At 35.0% G+C, this 26061-nt stretch overlaps 1 protein-coding gene and 1 non-coding gene across 8 annotated transcripts in view; one reads left to right on the top strand and one right to left on the bottom strand.

The window, feature by feature from the left end:
• ATRNL1 (attractin like 1) overlaps window positions 1–26061 on the top strand; it is an 899374-nt gene that overhangs the window by 210589 nt on the left and 662724 nt on the right. For 5 of the 7 annotated variants that reach the window (XR_011648991.1, XM_058298320.2, XM_058298322.2 and 2 more), the window contains exons 16-18: window positions 4141–4354; window positions 5701–5889; window positions 20128–20346. Coding sequence is in view for 6 of the 7 variants with exons in the window: in XM_058298320.2 (XP_058154303.1) it covers window positions 4141–4354; window positions 5701–5889; window positions 20128–20346 (622 nt within the window). In the remaining variant the exon portion in view is untranslated. The remainder of the gene's footprint in view (window positions 1–4140; window positions 4355–5700; window positions 5890–20127; window positions 20347–26061) is intronic. The other 2 variants (XM_058298321.1, XM_058298326.2) reach the window with 1 other exon arrangement.
• On the bottom strand, window positions 25652–25755 carry LOC111759675 (U6 spliceosomal RNA). The gene has a single exon (XR_002793582.1). It is a non-coding gene; the product is annotated as a U6 spliceosomal RNA (small nuclear RNA).

Raw genomic sequence — 26061 nt, 5'->3', positions numbered from 1 at the left:
ATTTTGGTATGTTGTGTTATCATTATCATTTGTTTCAAGGTAGTCATTGATTTCTTTTGAGATTTCCTCTTTGACCCACTGTTTTTCTAAGAGTGTGCTGTTTAATTTCCAAATCGTGGTGTGAAATCTGGGCTTCTGTCCCTTGCAAATCTCCAGCTTGACTCCACTGTGGTCAGAGATAATGTTTTGTATGATTTCAATCTTTCTGAATTCGTTCAGCCTTTCTTTGTGGCCTAGCATATGATCTATCTTGGAGAATGATCCATGTGCGCTTGAGAAAAATGTATATCCTGCTGTGTTTGGGTGTAGCGATCTATATATGTCTATTAGATCGAGCTCCTCTAATATACTATTCAGATGTTTTGTTTCTTTGGTGATTCTCTTTTGAGATGTTCTGTCCAGAGTTGATAGTGGTGTATTAAAATCCCCCACTATAATTGTAGATGTATCTATTCTTTCACTTAGTTTTTCCAGCGTTTGCCTGACGTATTTAGAGGCACCCTTGTTAGGGGCATAGATATTTATGATTGTTCGATCTTCTTGACAGATTTTCCCTTGGACTAAAATGTAGTATCCTTCTTTGTCTCTCACAATTGTTTCACATTTAAAGTCTATTTTGTCTGATATTAATATAGCTACTCCTGCCTTTTTTTGGTTATTGTTAGCTTGTATGATTGTTTTCCAGCCATTCACTTTCAATCTCCATGCGTCTCTGGGTCTAAGATGTGTCTCTTGTAGACAGCATATGGATGGGTCATATTTCCTTATCCAATGTCCCAGTCTGAATCTTTTGATAGGTGAGTTTAATCCGTTCACATTCAGTGTTATTACTATCAAGGAATTATTTGTGTTAGCCATATTTTGATTGGATTTGTGTTTGTCATATTTTGTTTGTTTATTTTTTTGTCTTTTTTGTTGTTGTTGTTGGTCTTATACTCTCCTCCAACTTTGCCTTTCCTGTTTTTTCCTTTCTTCCTGCAGAACTCCCTTTAGAATTTCTTGAAGGGGAGGTTTCTTGTTGGAAGAAAGTTGCTTGAGCTAAAAATATTTCATTATTTGTTTGAGCACCATAAGAATTAAATTTTAAAAATTGAAGTAATGATTAAATAAAGGATATATATAAATATAGAATATATTTTGTTTTCTAGCTAATTTTGAAATATTAGTGATAACATCAAGAATATTTAGTTATGTGGTGTTTTAGTTTACTAGGTTGCTGAAAGCAATGTATTATGAAATGGGTTGGCTTTTAAAAATGAGAAATTATTAGCTTACGGTTTTGAGGTTGTGAAAATGTCCACATCAAGGCATCATCAAGATGATGTTTTCTTCCTGAAGACCAGTTGCTAGGGATCCTAAGGAAAGGCACATGGTGGCATCAGCTGGTCTCTCCCTTTTCTTCTGGGTATCATTACTTTCAGATTCTTGTTTCCATGGTTTTCTCTCTTTATCTGTATTACATTTTCTTATTAAGGACTCCAGTAATAAGATTAAGTCCTGTCTGAATGAGGTAGGTCACACCTTAGCAGAAGTAGCCTCATCAAAAGATCCTACTTCTGATGAGTCCACACTCACAGGAATGGATTAATTTTAAGAACATGCTTTTCTGGGGTACATTTGAACAACCACACTTCACCCTCTGGGCCCCCAAAAGACATGTTCTTTCCATATGCAAAATACATTCATTCCATCAAAATATCTCGAAAACCTTAAACCCTATCAGTAATAATGCTAAATAAAAATTCTCATCAAAATCAGTTATAGGTATGGTATGTCCTGGGGAAAATTCTCCTCTGGCTATAGACCTGTGTAGCCTAGAAAATAAGTTATCTGATTTCAGTATACAATGGAGGGACAGTCATGGGAGAAACATTTGCGTTTTCATAGAAAGAAATTGGAAGGAAAACAGGAGTCAGGTCCCAAACAATTCAGAAACCCTGCAAGACATACTTCATTAGATTTCAAGGTCTGAGAGTCATCTATGGAATAATTTTTTGTCCTCCAGTCCGGATGGAGTAGTGGCCCCCACCCTTCCTGAGTGTTTGTGCAGTGACCATGCTCTCCCTAATTACTGGGATGAGGTGCCAACATCTTCAAGCATTGGGGTGATAGCCAGGTACTTGGCTTCACCTCCCCAAGTGTCAGGGTGGCAGCCAGGCTCTCCACAATCCCTCAGACATCTGAGAAAACTGGGGTGGTAACACTGTTCCTGAATAATGGGGCAGAAGGCCTGCCTTCTCCAAGTACCAGGACATATTTACCCTCTATATTCATAGGTTGAGCCATTCTCTTGGCCCAAGAAAATGTCTTCATTCCAGACCTCAGCTTCCATTGCCCTGCCTTTTTTCCTTTCCTGTCCCTTTTAGTCTATGCTGGCAATGGTTTCATTCATAATGATCTCACAAAAAAACTTGTTGATCTCAAGTGCCGTACACAGGGTCCAAACCATCAGACAGTAGGCCTTTAATGGATCCTTCCTGTATAATGGTACCTCTAATCCTGATTTGCTCTGAAATGGCTGACTGCTTTTATGTTCAGTTAAACCCTCACATGGAGGACTGTTCTCTGAAGGACTCATTTTCTGGAAGCTCAGAATTTTTCAAACCATCAATTTCTGGTTTCTTTGTACAAGGAGTTCAGTTTTCAGCTTATCACTTTATCTTGTGTTTTACTGTAAGCTACAAGGAAGAAACTAGGCAGCACGTCCTACATTTAGTTTGGAAAACCTTAACTAAATATCCAAGCTCATCATCCCTCTGACATTAGGACTCAATTTTGCTAAGTTCTCTGCCACTTTAAAACAAAGATTGCCTTTTTTCCAGTATTGCAATGACACATCCATCATTTATGTCTGAGGCCACATTAGAAGTACCTTTAGTGTCCATATGTCTACCAATAGTCTCTTTAGAGTAATCTAGGCCTTTTCTATCAAGCACAGTTCTCTGAGGCTTTACCCATTGCCCAATTAAAAAACTGTTTCCACATTTTTGGAATTTGCAATAGCAGCACCTCACTCTTTTGGTATCAAAATCTGTTTTAATTTGCTAGGCTGCTGAAAGCAGATGCCATAGCATGAGTTGGCTCTAATAATGGGAATTTATTAGTGTATAAGCTTACAATTTTGTGTCTGCAAGAATGTTCAAAGCAAGGCATCATCAAGGCAATGCTTTCTTCCTGAAGACTGGCTGCCATTGATTCTTGGGTCCTCTGCCACATGGCAAGGCATATGTTGAAGTCTGCTGGTCTCTCCCTACTCTTCCAGGTTTCGTTGCTTTCAGTTTCTTCTGTGGTTTTCTCTGTCTAAATTATATTCCCTTATAAAGGAATACAGAAGGAGGATTAAGACCCATCCCGAATGAAATAGGTCACATCTTAGCTGAAATTGCCTCATCAAAAGATTCTGCTTAACAGTGGGTCCATACCCACAGGAATGGATTAACTCTAATAACTGTTTTTCTGCCATACATAGTTTCAAACCACCACATATGGTATCTGTTAGTTAAAATGTAGGTATTAGAGATTTTGCCAGTTTTCTTAATATCTTTATTAATGAATGCAACTGACATTAATTTATCTAAAATTATATAAACGCCCATTTGTAGTAGCAGTGGTCTGAACTAGGAGTGAGGTGGTTGTTCTTTCAAGTTTTTTTGTGAAACTTTTATGAATGCTTCACTAAGACTCTATATTGTTTGTTGACATGGTTTCTATTTCTGCACAGTGCAGATAATGGCAATTTATCCTTAGACTTTTTAAAATGCATAGCTGATTAGACTGGTAGTAGGAGTGGAAGTCAGCAACAGCAGCATGTTAAGTGTTTTCTAATGATCCTACCTCTTAATGTAGATATTTATCTCATATCCCTATTTTATAGAATAGGAAACTGAGTTTACAGGGCCTTGATAATTAATTCCAAACATGTAGCTAAACACAAAATAATTTCAAAAATAATGTTCTATTCTACATTCTTCTCCAAAATATGCTGGAATTGTTAATTATCCTTGGTACTAGAAATCATTAGAAAAGCAGTTGCATATATTTTCAAATGCAGTTTTTAATGATCTGAACTATTTGCTAAAGAATATGATGTGGCATTTTTATATCTAACTTTTTTAATGCTCATTTTCTTATTGTTTACAGAAGGTATCACCTTGGGTAGGCCTGCGCAAGATCAATATATCCTACTGGGGATGGGAAGACATGTCTCCTTTTACAAACACAACACTGCAATGGCTTCCTGATGAACCAAATGATTCTGGATTCTGTGCATACCTAGAAAGGGCTGCAGTAGCAGGTTTAAAAGCTAATCCTTGTACTTCTATGGCAGATGGACTTGTCTGTGAAAAACCTGTTGGTAAGTACAGTAACCTAGTATTTCTTTAAAAATAGAGTATTTCCAACCTCTCATCCCACTACCCCCTTCCATGGTGTGATATTCTGGGGGCCTGAAGGAACCTTCAATGTCTTTTTATGATGCCTGTTCTCTGACTTTTATGTAAATTTCATTTTTATCAACTTTCCCCACTTACTATTAGCGATCTCAGCATTAACTTGTGAAAATAAAATTTTCTTGTTTTATATGATCTTTATTTCTTGATTGAAATAGTAAGATTATGAATGTATGGTTGTAGTTACATTACAGTAAGAATCTATTCATAATTTATGAATTACTTGCACTGTTACAGTAGTAGTATTTGAAGAAAGATTTGTCTAAGATTAAAAAGAGTGAAAATCATTTTACTTTTGTAGATCTATTATTTCTATTGGAATAAAAAAGGAATCAAATATTTCCGTTACATAACTCAAAATGGGTTTTTGTAAACCGAAAAAGGAATATTATTGAATTCTTTTTAATACTGTATTTTATATACATATTTTACAGTAAATTTTAATATTTTTGTTGATTTTATGTGAGAGATATATGTTCACTGACAGATGATCCACTTTGTGAAATGTGGAAAGTTTATTGAAAAAATTATAGCTAGAAAAGTAAATATTGATGGCTTACGTAGTATTCAGCCAATAGAAGAAAAATTAGGTCATGCTAATACTACTATTTAAATATTTTGAAATTATACAACTTTGCATATTTTGTAAATAATTAAAAATTTCCAAGGCATTATAAATTTTCAAATTTGATAATAAACTTAAGAATTCTTTTTATTTTTTTTAAAGATTTATTTATTTATTTTTAATTCACCCCCCTCCCCTGGTTGTCTGTTCTGTGTCTATTTTGCTGCGTCTTGTTTCTTTGTCCGCTTCTGTTGTCGTCAGCGGCACGGGAAGTATGGGCAGTGCCATTCCTGGGCAGGCTGCACCTTCTTTCACCCTGGGCGGCTCTCCTTACGGGGCGCACTCCTTGCGCGTGGGGCTCCCCTATCCGGGGACACCCCTGCATGGCTCCACACTCCTTGCGCGCATCAGCACTGCACATGGGCCAGCTCCACACGGGTCAAGGAGGCCCGGGGTTTGAACTGCGGACCTCCCATGTGGTAGACGGACGCCCTAACTACTGGGCCAAGTCCGTTTCCCAAGAATTCTTGATGTGTATTTTCATTAGCGTCATCATTTGATTTTTGATGTCGTTTTGATGCCACATTTAATTGAAACATTCCCTGAACAGCAAAACAAGTAAAACCTATATACTACTGTTAAAATATAGTTAACAGGTGAAAAATTATGTTTGTTGATTTATTTCAGTTAGTCCAAATCAAAATGCAAGGCCATGCAAAAAGCCATGCTCTCTAAGGACATCATGTTCCAACTGTACAAGCAATGGAATGGAGTGTATGTGGTGCAGCAGTACTAAACGATGTGTTGACTCTAATGCTTACATAATCTCTTTTCCGTACGGACAGTGTCTGGAGTGGCAAACTGCCACCTGCTCTCGTAAGTATTTATGTAGAGTGACTTTTTGTTTAACAGCTACAGAAGTCACTTTTCTGTGATGGAAAGGTGAATTATATTTTAGGAAGATTTAGAATACATGACAAAAATAATGTTATATCTGATTTTAAAACCTATTAGTGTGATATTAGCCTCTGCTTTGTATTATATCGTCATTTTGAATTCCACTAATTTTCTTACCCTAAATGTTATCATTTTGTCACATTCAAACTTCCCCTGTAATTCTGTGTTTTTGCAGACAGCATAACACTTCAGGAAAGTGCTCACCTTAAGGGTCACATATTGCTCTGTGGGACCTTTTTAGTGTCCTTTAATCTAGTACAGTTCCCAATTTTTTTCTTACATGACTGAAATTTTTGAAGAATCTACATCAGTTGTTTTGTTAGTTTCTTAATTTGGATTTGTCTGATTTTTTCCTCATGATCAGATTCAGGTTAAGCAGTTTTTGGCATAAGTATATCAGTGATAATACATCATTCTTCAAGCTTTTTACTTGGAGATTCATGGTTTCCATTTGCCATTATTGGTAATGTTAAGTGTGATCACTTGATCAAGGTGGCATCTACCAGATCTCCATTGTAAAGGTACCTTTTCCCTTTTATAAGTGATAAGTAATCTCTGGGGTAATACTTTGAGACTGTGGGAATACCCTGTTTTCCAAAAACTTTTTAAACAATACTTTTACAATCCATCAATTATTCATTGCTTGAATCACTTATCAATGACTACAAAATGGTCATTTTCTGATTCTCTCATTTCTTATATATTTATTAGTTGGCATTCTTCTGTAAAAAATTACTTTCCCTCCTCTACCATTATCCTCCCTCCCTCCCTCCCTCCTTTATTTTGGGGTGAAATAATAATCATTCATTTTCCCACAAATTAATTTGCAATTTGAGCAGGGCTTTGAGAAAAGAGCTTGTCTCTGCTCCAGGTGGTATTAGCTGGGATCTCAACATGGAGGGTCTATGTCCAAGATGGCTCAATCATAAGACGGGTTGTTGGTACTGGCTGTTAGCAGGGAGCTCAGCTGGAGCTGTTTGGGAGTGCCGGGCCTTGAATATCCATACCTTTCCACGTGAATGCTTGGACATTTTTACTAATGGAAGCCTGGTTCCAAGAGGAAGGAAGCAGAAGCTGCCAAGATATTTTCAATGTCTGGGCCCAGAAATCCCAAAATGTCACTTCCTCCACATTCTATTGGTCAAGGCAGTTACAGGCCCAGCTCAGATTCAAGGGGAGGAAACAAACTCCATCTCCTGATGGGAGGAATGGCATGTATGTACAGGATGTCAGAATATTTGGGACCATCTTTGAAGACCAGCTACCCATTCTGAGGTCTCAACAATTCATGTCCCTCCCTTCTTTTCTAAATTATGGTGCAATATGGGCCCGTGGACTCTTTAAGGAAAAAAAAAAGGTGTTAAAATTCATTATTTCTATTATTCTTTTTACTGCTGAAATTGTTCCAGATTTGGCCAGCAGGGAGTCTCTTCTGGATTCCTATGTCCTTTTAACATGTTTCTAAGCAGGAAGAGGCATATGTATTATGATAAAGAACTATAAATGTCTCTCTTGGTGCAGTGGCTACTGCCACCTATCCCCCAATCCCATGAAAGGCTGCCTTGGGGTAAAGTCCTTGCCTAGTGGCTGGTGACAGAAAGGGACATAAAAATCCTCTTCTCTAGGAACAGGGATATGGACAACTGATCACTGATCACAGCTTTTGATTAGTGAATTTGGATCACTGGTTCCATGTTCTGAGGACACCTATTGTTTAAACCCACTATGGACAAAGCTGGCAGCAGCTGTTGTTTCAACACTCCCTTGGCATGGTTGTTGATGGTGTAGATTTAAAAATGCAGAGCTTTCTCAGCGCAGTGGGGGAAAATTAGCTGAAGGGCTGCATTTGCAGGCCAGGCCAGGAAAGCTCAGCTTTGGGGAACTGTTGGAGAAGTTTTTGGCACTCTTCCGACAACCTCCATAGGGTAATTTGGAGCCAGACTTCACCCCATTTGTGGGTCTCTGATTTGTTTTGGCTGGGAAAGGCTGAATTGGGAATGTCCTCCCTGGGATGACCGTCCTCCCAGAATTTACCCTCCAGGCAAAAGCTGCTTGAGAGAATGAAAGAAAGGAGTATAAAAAACTATAGTGGCTGACAGTCTGAGGCAAAGGCCTGGTAGCTTCAGATACCTGAGAGGGAGGTTTGTCCCCTAGGGAACAGAGGGGACAACCAAACTCCTTTAAATAGGGGAAATCCAAAATGACTAATAAGTAAAATCTCAGGACAAGACAGGCCCAGAAAGACAGGGAAACCCAGCCCAATGCGTTCACCTTGGGTCTACCTTCCTGAGAGGGGTGCTGAAGCTCAAGAAAATTGCTGTCTTATAACCAGCTAATTAAAACCAGGAAACAGACATGCCAGGGAATAAATCCCAGAGTTAACATTTTAAATATTAAAATTTATAGTGTGCAACAAAAGAGTACAAGGAAAAGGATAAAGACAGCAGTGAAGAAGATGAGAATGTGGTCATAACAAAAAACCTTGAAAAAAAATGATCTTAGAAATGTTTAAGATGATGAAGAAAAGTACAGTGAAATAACTACAGAATATCAGGAAAACAATGAATGAACAATATGACAGTCTAAGTAAAGAAATAGAAATTTTATAAAGGAACCAAACAGAACTAGTGGAGTTGAAGACAGTGAAAATGGAAATGACATATGCCCAGGAGGGTTTCATGAGCAGCTCTAGAATGGGGCTGGAGAAAGACAGGATCAGTGAATTGCAGATAAGACACTTGAAATGAGTCAGGCTGAGGAGCAGAAAGGATACTAATAATGAAAATCAGACATTACTATGAACTCCCCATAAAGAGGATTTTCAGAACAAATGTATGTCCATAAATTAGATAACCCAGATGAAATGCACATATTCTTAGAAATACACAGATTACCTACATTGACTCAAGAAGAAATAGAAGATCTTAACAAACCAATTACTAGTAAAGAGAAAAACCTCTCAACAAAGAAAAGCCCAGAACCAGATGGTTTCACAGGGGAATTCTGCCAAACATTCTAAGAAGGCTTAACTCTAATTCAGCTCAAACTCTTCCAAAAAATTGAACAGTAGGGAAAACATCCTAATCATTTTATGAGGCCACCATCACCCTCATACCAAAGTCAGATAAAGATACCACATACACACACACACCACACAAACAAACAAAAAAACTACAGACCAATATCTCTTATGCATATAAATGTAAAAATTCTCAACAAAACACTAAGAAATCAAATCTAACAGCATATTAAAATAATTATATACTAGGATCAAGTGGGTTTATCCCTCTTATGCAAGGTTGGTTCAAACTAAGAAAATTAATGTAATATACCATATTAACTTAATTGATCCAGAAAAGACTTTTTAATAAAATACATGCCGTTTCTTGATGAACACTCTTAAAACACTAGTAATAGAAGGAAACATTCCTCTACAGGATAAAGTACATATATAAAAAGCCCACCACTGATGTCCTACGTAATGATGAAAGATTGAAAGTTTTCCATCTAAGTTCAGGAACAAGGAAGAATGCCCACTGTCACCACTGTTATTCAGCATTATACTGGAAGTTTTTGCCAGAGCAGAGAAAAAAAGAAATAAAAGGCACCCAAAAGGGAAGAGAAGACATGAAACTACCTATTTGCAGATTATATCATCCTATATACAGAAAAACCTGAAAAATACACAACAAAGCTCCTAGAGCTAATAAATAAATTCAGCAAAGTGGTGTGGTACAAGATTAATACCCCAAAATCATTCTTGTTTCTGTACACAAGCAATGAACAATTGGAAGAAGAAATCAAGGGGGAAAATCCATTCACAATAGCAAGTAAAAGAATCAAATATCTAGGAATAAATCTAACCAATCATGTAAAGGACTTGTACACAGAAAATGAGAAATCATTGCTAAAAGAAATTAAAGAAGACCTAAATAAATGGAAGGATAGTCCATATTCATGGATTGCAAGACTAAATATAATTAAGATGTCACTACTACCCAAAGCAATTTATAGATCCAATATCCAATGCAATCCCCACCCACCTCCCCCATTCTAATAGCCTTTACAACAATGCAAAAACCAATCAAATTCATGTGGAAGGGTAAAGCACTCTGAATAGCTTAAGCCATCTTGAGGAAGAAGAGTGAATTTGGAGGACTCACACTTCCTGATTCTGAACATATTACAAAGCCATAGTAATGAAAACAGAATGGAACTTGTATAAGTACAGACACAATGGAGTAGAACTGAGAGCTGAGAAATCAACCCTTACGTTTATGGCCAACTGTATTTTGACAAGATGGCAAAGGCTATTCAGTTGGGGAAAAATAGTCTCTTGAACAAATTGTCCTGGGAAAACTGGATCTCCATTTGTGAACAAAAGCAGGCAGACACCTACCTCATACTATATATAAAAATCAACTCAAAATGGATCAAAGACCTTAGTATAAGGGCTAGAACTATCAAACTGCCAGAAGAAAACATAGGGAAGGAACTTTTGGATTTTGTGTTAGGCAATGGCTTCATTGACTTTACACCCAAAGCTCATGCAACAAAAGAAAAAATAGATAAATGGGACCTTAACAACAACAAAAACACACAAACATTTGTTCCTCAAAGGACTTTATCATGAAAGTAAACAGGCAACCTACGCAAGGTAGAAAATACTTGGCAACCACACATCTGATAAAGATTTAATGTCCAGTATATATAAAGAAAGCCTTCAACTTAACAAAATGACAAACCACCCCATTAAAAAATGGTCAAAAGACTTAACAGAAATCTTTCCAAAGACCATATACAAATGACCAGAAAGCACATGAAATGATGCTCAACATCATTAGCCATCAAGGAAATGCAAATCAAAATCACAACGAGATACCATTTTACACTTTTTAGAATGGCTGCTGTTTAAAAAATGAAAAATAAGTTTTGGAGAGGATTCGGAGAAATAGGAACACTTATCATATCTGGTGATAATGTGAAAAGGTGCAGCCACTGTGGAAGAAAGTTCGGTTATTCCTCAAAGCTAAATGTAGAACTACCGTATGATCTGACTTTCCCACTACTAGGTATGTAACCAAAAGAATTGAAAGCAGGTGCTTGGACAGATATTTGCACACTGATGTTCATAGCAGCTTTGTTCACAATTACCAAAAGATGGAATCCACCCAACTGTCCAACAACTGATGAATGGATAAATAAAATGTGGTTTATACATACAATGGAATATTATTCAGCCATTAAAATGAATGAAATCTTGATATATGTGACATCAGGGATGAACTCTGAAGACATCATGTTGAGTGAAATAAGACTGATACAAAAGGACAAATATTGTATAATCCCACTGTTTTGAACAATTATAATAAGCAAACTCATAGAGTCAGAATCTATAATATAGGTTATCAGGGTTTGGGGTGGGGATAAGGAATGGGAAAGTTAATGCTTAAAATATACAGGGTTCCTATTTGGAATGATGGATTTTTTTTGTAATGGACAGTGGTGATAGTAGCACAACATTGTGAATACAATTAAGAGCACTGAAATATATATCTGAATATGATTAAAAGGGGGAATATTAGATTGTATATATGGTAACAGAATAAAAATTTTAAAAAGCTCCATGGAACTCCACTACACAGTGAACCCTAAGTTAAATGATGAACTTTAGTTAATGGTACAATTCTAAAAATGTGCTCTCCTCAGTTGTAACAAATGTTCCACTAAGGCAAGGTGTTGGTGGTGGGATGATATATGGGAACCCTGTATTTTTTGCATGATTGTTCTGTAAGCACACAACTTCTCCAATAAAGTGTGTGAAAAACTTAAGGGAAAAAAACTCATTTGGATTATTTCTTTTATTTCTGTCATATAGTTATCAGTTTATATATAATTAGGATCATTTGGTTTTCTTTGTATACAATTTTAAAGTGTTATTCTTTTCTGTTAGATTAATTTTTGAATATGTAAACACTAATATGATTCAATGGTATAGAACAAAAAAATTAAAAGATATGAAACTATTTTTCCTTTATGTATGCTTTTTACTTTGATTATGCTTTTTAAACATTCTTGTCAGACCATAGTTCTTTAATTTATGTACTCAAATTTATTAATTTTAAAAATTGTATCTGGATTTTTAAATATTTTTTCTTTTGGTAAAATATATGTATATGCTAACATAAAACCATTTTAACAGCTTTCACTTGTACAAGTCAGTCATATTAATTTTACTCACAATATTGAACTATCATAACCAATATCCATTAACTAAACTTTTTCATCACCCCAAATAGTGATTCTCTACCATTTAAGCAATAACTAACCTAATAAACCCTTTTCCTCAAACCCTGGCAAACTGTAAACTACTTTCTGTCTCTATGAATTTGCTTATTTAAGATATCTCATATAGGTGAAATTTTACAATCTTTGTTCTTTTGCATCTTATTTTACTCAACATAATATCTTCAAAGTTCATCCATGTTGTAACATGTATCAGCACTTCCTTTCTTCTTTACAGTTGAATACTATTCCATTGTATATATACCACATTTTGTTTATCCATTCATCTGTTTATGGGCACGGGTTGTTCCTACCTTGTAGCTATTGTGAATAATGCAATAGGAAGATTTATGTACAGGTATCTGTTTCAGTCCCTGTTTTCAATTCTTTGGATATATACCTAGGAGTGGGTTTGCCAAGTCATATGATAATTCCATGTTCAAATTTATGAGTACCTGCCAATCTGTTTTCCACAATGACTGTGTCATTGTACAGCCCCTCCAGCAATGCATGAATAGGAATATTTCTCTGCATGCTCACCAACATTTATTATTATTATTATTTTTTAAATAATAGCCATCCTAGTGGGTATGCGGTGATATTGAATTGTGATTTTGATTTGCATTTTCCTAAATGGCTAATGATGTTAAATATCTTTTCATGTGCTTATTGGCAATTTGTTTACGTTCTTACAAGAAATGCCTACTCAAGTCCTTAGTCCTTTTTACAGTTAGGCTATTTTTGTCTTTTTGTTGTTGAATTGTAGGAGTTCTTTATATATTCTGGATATTATCCTTATCAGATATATGACTTGCAAATATTTTCTTCTATCCTTTAGGTTGTCTTTTTACTTTCTTTGTAGTGTGCTTTGGTGCACATATGTTTTTAATTTTGATGAAATCCAGTTTATCTATTTTTTATGTGTATTGCTTGTGGTTTTGGTATAAAGGCTAAAAATCTATTGCCTAATACAAGGACCTGAAGATATTTCCCTATGTTTTTCTCTAAGAGTTATATAATTTTTGCTCTTACATTTATTGATCAATTTTAAGTTAATTTTTATATGATTTAAGGTAAATGTCCACTTTCATTCTTTTGGATATTGATGTCCAGTTTTCCAAGTACCATTTATTGAAGATTCTTCTGGATTTCCTATTTTATAGGACCATATCATCTGGTGTCATATCTAAGAATCCATTGCCTAATACAAAGTTGTAAAAATTGTCCAGTTTCTTTTGTGTTTTACAATTTTAACTTTATATTTAGATTGTTGGCCCATTTTGAGATAATTTTTGTATGTTTTGTGAGGTAGGAGTCCAGTTTCATTCTTTTATAATGTGGCTATTGAGTTGTCCCATCATCTTTGGATGAAGAGACTATTCTATTCCCCCATTGGTAGATTTGGCACCCTTGTTGAAAATCAATTGGCCATAGATGTAAAGGTTTAATTCTCAACACTGGTTACTGTACCTTAATAGTAAGTTTTGAAATTGGTAAGTGTAAGAACTCCAATTTTGTTCTTTTCAATATGGTTTTGGCACTCAGAGCCCCTTACCATAGTTTATGAATTTGAGGATCAGCTTTTTCAATTCTGCAAAAAGCTACCTGAAATTTTAATCAGAATTGCATTAAATCTGTAAATCACTTTGTGTAGTATTGTCATCTTAACAATATTAAGTTTCCCATCCATGAACAAAGGATTTTTTTCCCTTTATTAAGGTCTTTAATTTCTTCAGCAGTGTTTTATAGTTTTTGGTATACACTTTTCTAATATCCTTTGTTAAATTTACTCCTCAATTTTTATTCTTTTAGATGCAATTATAAGTACAAGTCTTTTCTTGATATCCTTTACAGATGGTTCCTTTCTAGTATATTGGATTAATCTTAAAACCTTACCAATCAAAGGGCTTGTGCAAACACCTAGAGGCATAATACATTGTAGTCTGGTATTGACAGGCAGAGGTGCTCCAAATACAGAATTCAGTCTTGGCATCACATGTAGAGTCATGTCAGGAGGGAGTATAGGATTTATTTTGGGTTGTACCCCAAATGAAAGACCCTGAACCTGGCAGTTCTCATGCTTTATAAGGACCGTAGAATGAGGACGTTTTGACTGTGATACTGTGTACTTAATGTTATAGTAGTGGCCTTGCTAAGACAAACAAATTGCATCAAGATGTAGCTCTCAAGGGATTACATATTACTACTGATAGCACTTGGCAGCCTTCTAGGAAGTTGAGACCATGTGCACCACCTCCTGTTTGGAGAAGAAGCTACTGGTCATAGCTAGCTCCTCGCTAGCAGTTAATGTGGTTTATCTCACCACAATCCACCCTCTGAAACTAGGGCTGTTAAAAAAAAAATACCTTTCTGTTAGGGACATGAATTAACTGGCCTGTTCAAATTTGGAATTAAAAGGTCAAAAAGATTTTTTACTACCACTCTCATCACCTGCCTCTCAATATTGGGTATACTTATTCACGGGCCACTAATTGGGGTCTATCCCTCTTGTGATTGATTCAGACTTTCTGTCCTTTTTTGGATAAATATGCTTTGCAGGGACCCAGGAGTCAACAATTCCACTACCAGAGGTAGCTGCAGAATAACCTGAGATAAAGTTGGTGTCCAAGTTTATGTCCATCCAGGAATCATTGATTTGAACAAAGCAAAACATCCATTTACCTGCTGAAGTCCAAACAGGTACAGATAAAAGGAGAGGAATCTTTTGTTCCTCTTCAATTCCCCACCTCCCAAATCCTGAGTATCTATGAAGTTTACCAAGACAGAGAGACCAGGAGTCCTTAGGTGCTTTTTATTTCTCCCAATATTTTAACCTACAATAAGCAGGGTTTGCAATTGATATTTAATTAATATGATCATGTGCTTATGCCAGGCCCCAATGGATCTGCAGCTCCTGTGCAGTCAAGAAGACAAAATATCAGCCACTTTGAGTTTGTTATTAATCTCAGGCACGTGTTGTGGTTGAAAAGTATTCAAAATACTTTAAAATAGTTTTTATAAGGGAATCCTTCCCAGGGGATTTTGTCAGCCCATTCAGGTTCCTTCTGCCTAACAGCCTAACAATAGCTCTATCTCATTTTATCTCTCTCTCATCCCATCTTTGCAACCCTTTTTAGGTGGATTTTAGGCTTTTGCTTCTGTCCACTGGCCTACCCGTTTCTCTCCTTCCTGGAAACAGGTATTGGCAGGTTACCAAGAAGTATGGTTTATAACACGACTTGTTCCTGTAACTTTCCTAAGTGGCTCTGGGCTTCTTGTCATCCTATTGGCTCCCCTCCTATTCCTTCCTTCTCATTTGTTCCTTTTTTGAGAATTCAAAATTCAGTAATTCTTTCCAAACATGTTTGTGACTAGTAAACTTATTTTTATCATTTGCATGTCAAAAATGTAGTTTTCATTTTCATGTGAATGATAATTTGTCTAAGTGTGGAGTTCTCAATAATTTTTTCTCTAGAACTCCTTCTGGCCTTCAGTGAGATGAATGAGAATACTCATGCCAATCTAATTTTCATCCTTTTATGGGACAACTTTTCTTTCTTTTCTTTTTTTTCTTTCTTTCCCTTTAAAATTTTTATCTTAATCCTTGCATTCTAAAATTTTACAGATTCTTTCAATTTATTTTTTTCAGTAGTTAATGGACATTTAAAGTGAGTTCTCATTGGCTCTTTCAATCTAGGAATAGTTTCTCTCTTTACCTGCTAAAAATGTAGTTTAAAGTGTTAGATTATTTGGTGTCTTCTGTTTACTCTTTTGGAAATCTTAAAACACTTGTTGGAACTTTTGGATATATCTTAATATCTATTAACTTCAGTTGTATTTTCCTTCTCTTAGTTAAGATTCAAGTATTTACTTATGGCTATTTAATTGGGGCGTTTTATTTATTTGAAGTGAGATTTTTTTTTGGAACAGTGTAATTCCACTATAAAAATTGTTGTAACTTGTTGTTACTTGTTGTAACTTGTTGAGAAGATCGCTTAAATATGATCAACTATTTAAACACAACCATTAATTGTATTTTTACTGCTGACAAACTAAACACTAGCAACCAAGTATTTCTGGTGGGTTGTCAGAAGTGCTTAGGTTGCTTCTTCAGTTCTGCTTTTGTGTCTTCTGTTTTTGATCTTTTGCTTCTTTTGTTTTCTTGATTATTATAGAGATTTTACCTACTTTTTATCTATAATTTGTTATTCAAGAAGTTGGTCTACTCTGTTGAATTTTTCATTTCCATAGGTTTTTTCTTTCATTATTGTCTATTGCATGATCATGTTTGCCTTACCTGTTGCTGTATGTATAGTTCAGTTGTACTGATGATGTACATTGTTACTGTAACAGTTATAGTTATTTTTGTTCCAAAGCTTATTATTATTATTATTATATGTCCTTGTGCATCACAGTGGGGAAAAGGGGCTTTGCACGCAAGGAGACCTTACTGAATTTTCTGGAAGTAATATTTACCTTGCAGTGACCCCCTCCTTGTGAAAACCACAAAAACTTCTCAGTTATGTTTAATGTTTTTCCAGGTTTTTAACAAACAAATATTTAATCAGCAGTAAAGTAATGATGGGAAATGAAATAGGTGCTAGGACTAAAAATGACATCCTGTGTAAAGCCCACGTGCTAAAAGCAACTGAGTGTTATTGCTTCAAAGATGTCAACTTCTGGGCAGTGGTTTGTGATGCTTTTGCCTTTAACCTCTTATATATATTTTAGGTGGGTTATATGGAATACATTCACATTATCATTTTCTACTACATATTTCAGTCACTTAACATTTGATGGTATTAAGTCTTTTAAAACTTTTTCATAGGTATAAACTCAATTTTCTATTAAAAGTGGTCTAAGTCTTATGTTGCTTTTGGAAAGTTATCTCAGTCATTTAAGGTTTTTTGGTGAATGGCACTTGATAGAAATTTCTATTTGCTAATAATAAACAAATGGGGTTTTATAATCTGCATTATTTTTCAGACATAATATTGTGATATTAATGTTTAAAATTCACAAGCTGAAAAAATGAAATATGTTTTAAAACCAAATTTACCTAATGATTTATGAGCAACCTTAATTAATAGCTGACATTTTTAATAATTGATATATTTTAAGCAGTTAGATATTGTATCTGTGAAAAGGAATTTGTTTATAAAACAAATGGAAGATTTAGTTATTATATAAAAGTTCAAATGAAAATACAATTAAATTGATATGGAGGGGAGCAGATGTAGCTCAGTGGTTAAGTGCCTGCTTCCCATCTATGAGGTCCTTTATTCAATCCCCGGTACTTCCTAAAACTATTTTTGGTATAAAAAAATTGGAATAATAAGAATCACAAGAACACAGTGTATATATCACAAATCTGTATTTCTTTCAATATTCTATGGGTTTATGCACATGCTAAATTTGATTATTAGTCTTTTCTTGACAATTAGGGAAGGAAATAATTCTTAAATATATGATGACGTAGTTTTCTTACAGATTGAGTTTTCCAATTCCTCCACATTAAAAAACCAGATTGAATATTTTACGACTTGAACTTTCAAAAATCCAAAAATAAATATATGAAATAAAATAAAAATAACTCTTCTAATATCTTTTAATTTATACATAGTCTCTACACCATCTATTACTTCAGAAAAAAAATGCACAGTACCCCTAAGCTTTCTTGTAATACTGTTTTCTGTAAGAAAACCCATATATTTTATTCTGTAACTTTTAGAGTTACCATTTAATACTAAAGAATAAATTTTCCATTAGCCATTCAGCAATTCACGTTGCTTTCCTCTGTTGAGCAGAAACAAAACCAAAGTTACCTTCTTTAATAGTTTCATATCTAAAATGGGATCCAAGAGAAATAGAATGTGGCTCTGAGGATGACTTTTTGTAGTTTATTATTAAACCCTAAAATCTAACAGATAAACAGAACTAGAAGATTAATAGTTCATCATTTAGGCAATGCAAGAAACCTAAGATTTCCCCAGCTTTTTAACAAGAATACTGTATTTGAGAAGAGTCTAGATTTAATTTTTTTATATGACATCTTAAAGCCATTTTAATGAGTGAGGGGGATGGGGGTATATGGGGACCTCATATTTTTTTAATGTAATATTAAAAAGTAAAGACAAAAAAATAGTCTTAAAATAAAATTTACTTTCCTAGGAGATATCCATAGACTATAAATATATAAGAAAAGTAGGTTTACTATGGTTGAGACCCAGTACAGATTTGCTTCAAATCATTACATGATGGTAAGTAATTGGAATGTCAAAATAATGTATTTGATATTTTCCATTATTTCCTATTGAATGCATAGCACCTCAGTATAGTTTTGGAGACAATAACCCTGTCAGCAAAACTACTGTGGGCTAACTGTGATCATAGATATAACACATATTTCATAGCAAGAAACTAAGCAGGGGTATAGTAATATATGTAATGTTCAGTTATCTAATGCTCTGCTAAATGAAGTGTCATTTACTATTGTGTTCTCCTGAAAGATAAAAATTTCAAAAGGAAGACTCTTCATGCATTGAATTATTTATCTACAGGGTTAACATTAGCCACTTGTGTACAGTGATTCATGGGATATTCTTTTTTTATTTCTCAATAAGTAAATATAGGAAATGGTACTTGTTCTGTCTTCTTATATCCAGTCTCTGAGATGCTCAGCACCCAAAGAATTCACAACAAATCATATTGCAATTGATGAATTCTTTAATTCAAGATTTCATTATTCCTGCACAGACCACTATATTGAGTTCCTAATGTTCACTGACAAGCTCTTGCTATTTTCGTCTGCAGCAATCCGTGAAACCTTTTTGTTTCCAGTAGTATTAAAAACACCAGGTCACAGTTATTAATTCCACAGCAATGAAATTAAGTATGCCAGAAATCTCCCATTTTTTTCCTCTGGGTTTTTTCTACCACATGACTAGAAGATGTCATTCATGGTATCTCACCATCTTCTATGAATAAATATTTCCCAAGAAAAAGTGTGCCATTTCTATCAAGAGTAGTAAGAAAAATTATGGAAAGTGTCAGCCCAATTATGGGGCTCTGTTTGTGAATTAAAAATTTAAAACGTCATCTAGCATCTACTGTGAATATGATGGCAGACTATAATATCCGTTCATCCTTGGAAAAGGCATTGCAATATTCCTAGGTTATGTTGAAAATAAAAGAGGTTGAGCATCAGCTGGTGAGTCTTGAGATGATATTCTATAACCCTTAGGGTCAGAGAGAATGAGTGCTGCTGGCTGCCTGTCCCAGGCAGAATATCAGGTTCCCATTTTCCCACTCATTTTGGCTCTTTGGATGAGATTGTGTTTACTACACAATTACATGATAGCCAAATACTCCTCCTATCTTGATCCTTGGGAAGAGCATTGTTTATGAGAGGCAGTCCAAATGGGGCTCGGGAATCTTAGGGAATTGGCAGGCAGAGTGCAGGCAGTTTTTCATTGAATGCCCTCACTAGGCACAACGAAAACAGCTACATGGCTCTATATCACAGACAATGGTAAAGGTGGTCTGTAGGTTACTGGATCAGCTCCCAACAAGGCCCTAGTACTAGCAAAGTACTCAAGAGTCCTTAAATGCTGACTTCACTTTTCCTCATATCATGGTACTACTCCTTTTCTACCCCCTTCAAGTCCACTTATCTCCTCCTTGTTTCTGTTGTATGCTTTATTTGCTTTATGGGGTTTCTGTCTCTTAGGCATTATTGCAAAAATATTTAGAGTAACTTTAGAGGACAATTTGCTATCTTTTTTGCAAGATCACATTTATTTTTCCATTAGCTTACAATTCTGTTTGAATATAAAATCATACAACATATTTGTTAATGTCCCTGTCATGCAGCTCAAAATTGTTCTGGATTAAGAACCTGTGGGCAGTGTTTGGAACAGCCTGGATGTGGTTGGTGCAATGATCCTAGTAATACAGGAAGAGGACACTGCATTGAAGGATCTTCACGAGGACCAATGAAGCTTGCTGGAATGCACAGCAATGAGATGGTTCTTGATACCAGTCTTTGTCCCAAAGAAAAGAACTATGAGTGGTCCTTTATCCAGTGCCCAGGTAATAAAAAAAGTGATTAAAACTATTTTCTCTTTCTGTTGAGTGGACCAAGGATTTTTCCTCTCTTACAATAAAGATTTAGAGAAAAAGTGAGAATGGAAATGAAATTCAGATGTCAAAGATGGAAAAAATTCTTCCTTAGACTATATTCCATCTCTTTTGTATAGTTGCTATTTTATTAGTAATAATTAAATAGGCTAAGCAGATCCATGGCAGATAATCATTAAATTTGATTTCATGGGAACTATTAATAGGAAAAAAAAATATTGCTTTCGTGCCAGTTTTCTACCCTGTAGTATAGTCTTTTATGTAGATGTTATGTAATATGTGTATGTGTGTGGGTATGTATATGTTATAGTATTATAACATCTTAGAATTCAAAGGCAACTTAAAAACTTCATGTAAAAAAGCTGCCGTTGTTATTCATTACCATTCAATTTTGAAGGGCATTAAATTTTTCAGAAACTTTCTTCTTAGAGATTTTGTTCTTATATTGAATCAAAATCAACCTTCTTGAAAAATTAATTTATTTAATATATTTTTATTGAATGCCTACTATGTGCCAAGGAGTGATTTAGGTACTAGAGATACAACAATGAATAAATGCAGATTAAAATCACCGCATTCATGGAGCTTATATTCTAATTGAAATTAATAAAAGTAATCACACACATATCACAATCAGTTTAAAGAAATACAGTTTGTTTTAAGGCAAAGTCCAGTCTGGCTATAGACCTCTGAAACTTACAAAACAATTTATCTGTATCCAATACGCAAATGGACAAAGGAAAAACATTTTCACTACCAAAAGAAGAAACTGGGAGGGAAACAGGAGTCACAGATCCTTTATGGCTCAGTAAACCTGCAGGGCATACTTCATTAGATGTCAGAGTCTGAGAGTCATTCTTAAGTTGATGGTTTCTTCTCCCTGGGGCCTCATTAAGTTTTTGGGAGAATCTGTTCTGCCATTGGAACCTTGTAATTTAGTTCATTTTTAAGATAATTTTTCTTCCATTTCTTTCCTGAATTCAGTCAACTCTCTTTTCATTTCTTCTTAAGTCTGTTTCTATTCTTAATATTTGAATTTCTGATTTAAGGTGGTTTTTCAAACTCCCCAACTGCTGATTTGACTATATTTAATTCTGTTTGGAGTCCTGTTTTTTGGTCTCCTTCTGCTTCAAGGATGTATTTCCAGGGAATTTTCATCAGTTAAGGTGTGTTGAATCTGGCTTTCTGATTTTTAAAATAATAACTCTGTATGGATTCATAGTTTTTTTTTCATTTTTATGGCATTGGCATAACTTCTAAGATTCCAAATTTTATGAAGCTCTCTTCTTTCAGAATAGCAGTTTTAGTGATAGAGTTAAGGATTATTGTCCTCTTACTTTGCTTTTTTATTTCTTTCTTTTTTGCCTTTGCAAGATTTTAATGTTCTTACTTCATTTCTTTACTCTTTAACTACCAAAAATCATCTCTCTTTTACTTTGTGCTTTTTTCTTCCCTGAAGGTATACCTAAGACTGCCACTTAAAATTGTGGCTACTTTTAAAATTTCATTTTATTTTTTTTTTGAATTTTCTTTTTTTTAATACTTTTTAAGTTTTTAAAAAGATACTTAGATTACATAAATGTTAACATAAAAAAAATAAGGGTTTCCCATATGCCCTGCTCCCTACCCCTCCCACATTTTCCCACATTAACAACATCCTTCATTAGTGTGCTACATTTGTTACAATTGATGAACATATTTTGGAGCATTGCCACTAAGCATGGATTATAGCTTACATTGTAGTTTACCCTCTCTCCCACATAATTTTGTAAGTTATGACAAGATATATAATATATATAATATCTGTTATTACGATGTCATTCAGGATAATTCCCAAGTACCCAAAATGGCTACTTTTAAGTCCCCTTTTTATAGACACTACTCTGATCTCTGAGGATAAGCTTTTAGTATTTTCATGGAGTAGACTTACTCTTTCTGGCAGAGATTGTAGATCAAGTTTAAGCTTGTTGCTAACTGCCCTCTTGTATCTTTGCTACTGTTTATCTTGGTAAGGCCTTGTTTACCAAAAAATCTTGTAGTGTGATGGAAGCATAAGAGATGGCTTGCTTGAATTTGTTTTTCTCTTTCAACCTATGGTTATTTTGAAGGGGATTTTCTGTTGTTAGGTTATGATGAGAGCATGCTTTTGTGTTGTTTTCTGTTTTCCTTCTTGTTTTTTCTTTTTGCTTAAAGGACATATTGGGAGATGTAGTCCCAGGCAGCCTCCACTATTTACAGCTACCAACAAGTTTTCACATGTTTCTTCCTCCTATTATAACTTGTATTGTAGAGAAATTAAATTTTCCAATTACTTGTTACTTTATAGAAATACTACTTATTTTTCCTATATTGACTTTGTATGCTGTGACTTGGTGAACTCATTTCTCCATCCTAGTAGCTTTTTATATATTCCTTAGGATTTTCTTCAAGTTGTTTATCAACAAAGACAGTGTCTTTATTTTCCTTTCAAGCTCCATGCTTTTTATTTATGTTTTCTCCTTATTGCACTAGCTAGAACCTATGGTACAACAGGGACTAGAATTAGTGAGAGTGGACATCCTTTCCTTCTTTCTAGTCTTAGTTGGAAAGCATTTATTCTTTCACCTTTAAGTATGCTGTTAGTTGTTGATTTTTCATAAATGTTTTCTTTAACTCGAGGAAGTTCCCTTATATTCCTAGTTAGTTGAGAATTTTTTTCAAATTATGAACAGGTGTGGCACCAGAACCTCTCTCGCAGTCTCTTGGGATTTTTGTGTCTCTGCCACTTGTTTTCTGTGTCTGCTACTTTCAGTCTTCTGTTTATAAAGGACTCCAGAAAGAGAAATAAGATCCACCCTGGGTCATGTCTCACTGAAATAATCCATTCAAAGTTCCCCCAACTGAATCCAGTCCAATCAAAGGGTCCCATACCCACAGGACTGGATTAACTTTAAGAACAGGATCTTTTCTGGGATTCCCAAAAGCTTCAAATTGTCACTTGGTTATTTGGGTTCTTTTTTTACCCCCATCTTCCTTTGTTCCTGTTTATTTCTTTTCCCATCTTCCTCTGGATTAGTTGAACATATTTGATGGTTTCATTTTATTTCATTGATTGGCTTATTGATTGTATACCTATTTTTAAAAATTATTTCTCTAGGTTTCATAGCATACATCTTTAACTTATCATAGTGTACATTTAAGTGATATTATACTTAACATATAATAAATTAATCATTAATTTTATTATATAAACTCCACAGTAAAACATCTGTTATATTTTGCTTTAAATGGTAATTTATCTTTTATATATTAAACAAATAAAAGGAACTTTATCAACAAGCAAAAATGGAGTAAAATGACTAGGGTGACAAATATTCCTAGTGAATCTAGAACTGAGGAGTTTCAGAGATATGGGGCTTTCAGAGCTAAAATGGACAGTCCTGGGGAAAATGGGATGGTTGGTTACTTTAATAGTAACACAAACTACCCTCTTAAGGCAGTTAAGAAACAGGACAAAATAAATGAACAAGAATTTTCAGGACATTAGATATCAGGCAATGAAGGACAGTGACCCTCATGGACAGTAACAAATGAAGTGAGCCCTGCCACTGCCCCAGGTTAATGCCTAAAGAAAGTTTGCTTGAGGCAGTGCAAGTAAAGTGAATGCAAGTACAACTTAGTGGTCATCCTGACAAGAGGAGATGGAGTTGTAAGTCTGGTAATGCCAAGGTGACTAGATTCTCCGGAAAAAGTATTGAAGAAAAGTGACAAAGAACTCTGGAAAACTGCAAAGGGGTACTGAGATCCCCTCTAAGTATTCAGTTAAGTACTGATAAATGCATGATTGTGGGAAACTCTGAGTCTACAGAAAGAAATACCCAAAATGGATAATAGGAACAATCACCAATTCTGTGCTGCCTGTAACAAACCTGCCTAAAATATAAGGCCACAAAAAATTTAAAAGTAAAAGAATGAAAACAGATATACTATGCTAACACTAATCAAGAGAAAGATTGACTGGCTATATTCATATTAAATAGGTTTCAGAGAAAATAATGTTACCTGGAATATAAAGGGGCATTTTATAATGATAAATGGCTCAATTCATCAAGAGGACAACAATCCTAAACATTTTTGAAGCTAATAAACAGAGCTTCAAAATAGATGGTTTAGTGATACATGCCAAAGATCCTCTCCTAATTTCAGGAGATATCATAAGTTACCACATTATACTTTGATTTGTGCCCCTGACACCATACCAATTTGTTTTCTCTCTCGCTGCTTTGTTAATGGAGAGAGTATTAGTTTTCTATTGCTGCATAGTGCATTAACAGAAGCCTAGAAGCTTAAACAGTGCTCGTTGCCTCACAGTTCTTTAGATCAGATGTCAGAGCACAGCATGGCTATTTTTTCTGTTCTGGATCTCAGAGGGTAAAGTCAAGGTCTCTTAGGCTGAGTTCTCTTCTGGAAGTTTTGGAGAAGAATTTGCTTCCATGTTTATTCAGTTTTTGAAAGAATTACGTTCCTAGCAAGTGTAGTACTGAGATTCCCTTCCACTCCCACTTTATTCCTGGCTGTTAGCTGGTGAACACTTGAGCTCCTAGGAGATGCCTTCATTTTCTCCTAAGAGACCACCTCCATCTCCAAAACTAACAGTGAAGAGTGTTCCTCCCATCAATTCCCTTTCATATTCTTTGTTCAGGAAGATATCTGTGCCTTTTAAGAGATTACCTGGTTTAGACCAGGTCCACCCAACATAACAGTTAACTCTACCAATCTAGTCATGGAAATCACCATCCCATCATGTCTACATGTTTCTCCCACTCTCAAAAGGAGGAGATTATACAAGGAGGTGGATCATTGGGGAGGGGAGGTCATTTTGGAATTTTGCCTATCACAAATAATTTTTCTTCTATGTCTTAAAGTTTACTCATTTTATGTCCACGTTGTCTTATCTACTATTAATTCCATTCCATTTATATGTTTTGTATAAGTAACTACAAATTAGGTATAATTCACATACCTTACTCATTTAAAATGTAAAATTCAGTAGTTTTCAGATATTACAGCATTGTTCAACCATCACCATGATCAATTTTACAAATTTGTTATCACCCCCAAAAGATATTCTATACCATTAGCAGACACTTTCCATTCTTCCTTATCCTGTTAATCTACTTCTGTCCCTATGCATTTGCCTATTGTGAACATTTCATATAATTGGAATTATATAATGTGTGGTCTTTAGTGACTTTCACTTAGCATAAGTTTTCTTTTTTTTTTTATGGAATGTATCCCAAATTTGCATGTCACCCTTGCACAGTGGCCATGCTAATCTCTGTATTGCTCCAATTTTAGTATATGTGCTGCAGAAGTGAGCACAGCATAATATTTTTAGATTTCATGTTGTAGCATGTATCAGTACTCATTTCTTTTCATGGCTAAGTAATATTCCCTTGTATGACTATATCACATTTTTAATACCCATTCAGGTTGTTTCTACCTTTGGATATTATGAATAATGCTCCTATGTTGAATCATGTACAAGGTTTTATGTGGATGTATGTTTTCATTACTTTTGGGTGCATTCCTGGGAATGGCATTGCTGGGTCATATGGTAAACCTATCTTTGAACTTTTGAGGAACTGTTAGACTCTTCCAAAGCATCTGCATTATTTTACATTTTCG

Source organism: Dasypus novemcinctus, chromosome 6, assembly GCF_030445035.2.
Source record: "Dasypus novemcinctus isolate mDasNov1 chromosome 6, mDasNov1.1.hap2, whole genome shotgun sequence".
Taxonomy (NCBI): Eukaryota; Metazoa; Chordata; class Mammalia; order Cingulata; family Dasypodidae; genus Dasypus; species Dasypus novemcinctus.
This window is presented reverse-complemented; position numbering and strand designations above follow the sequence as displayed.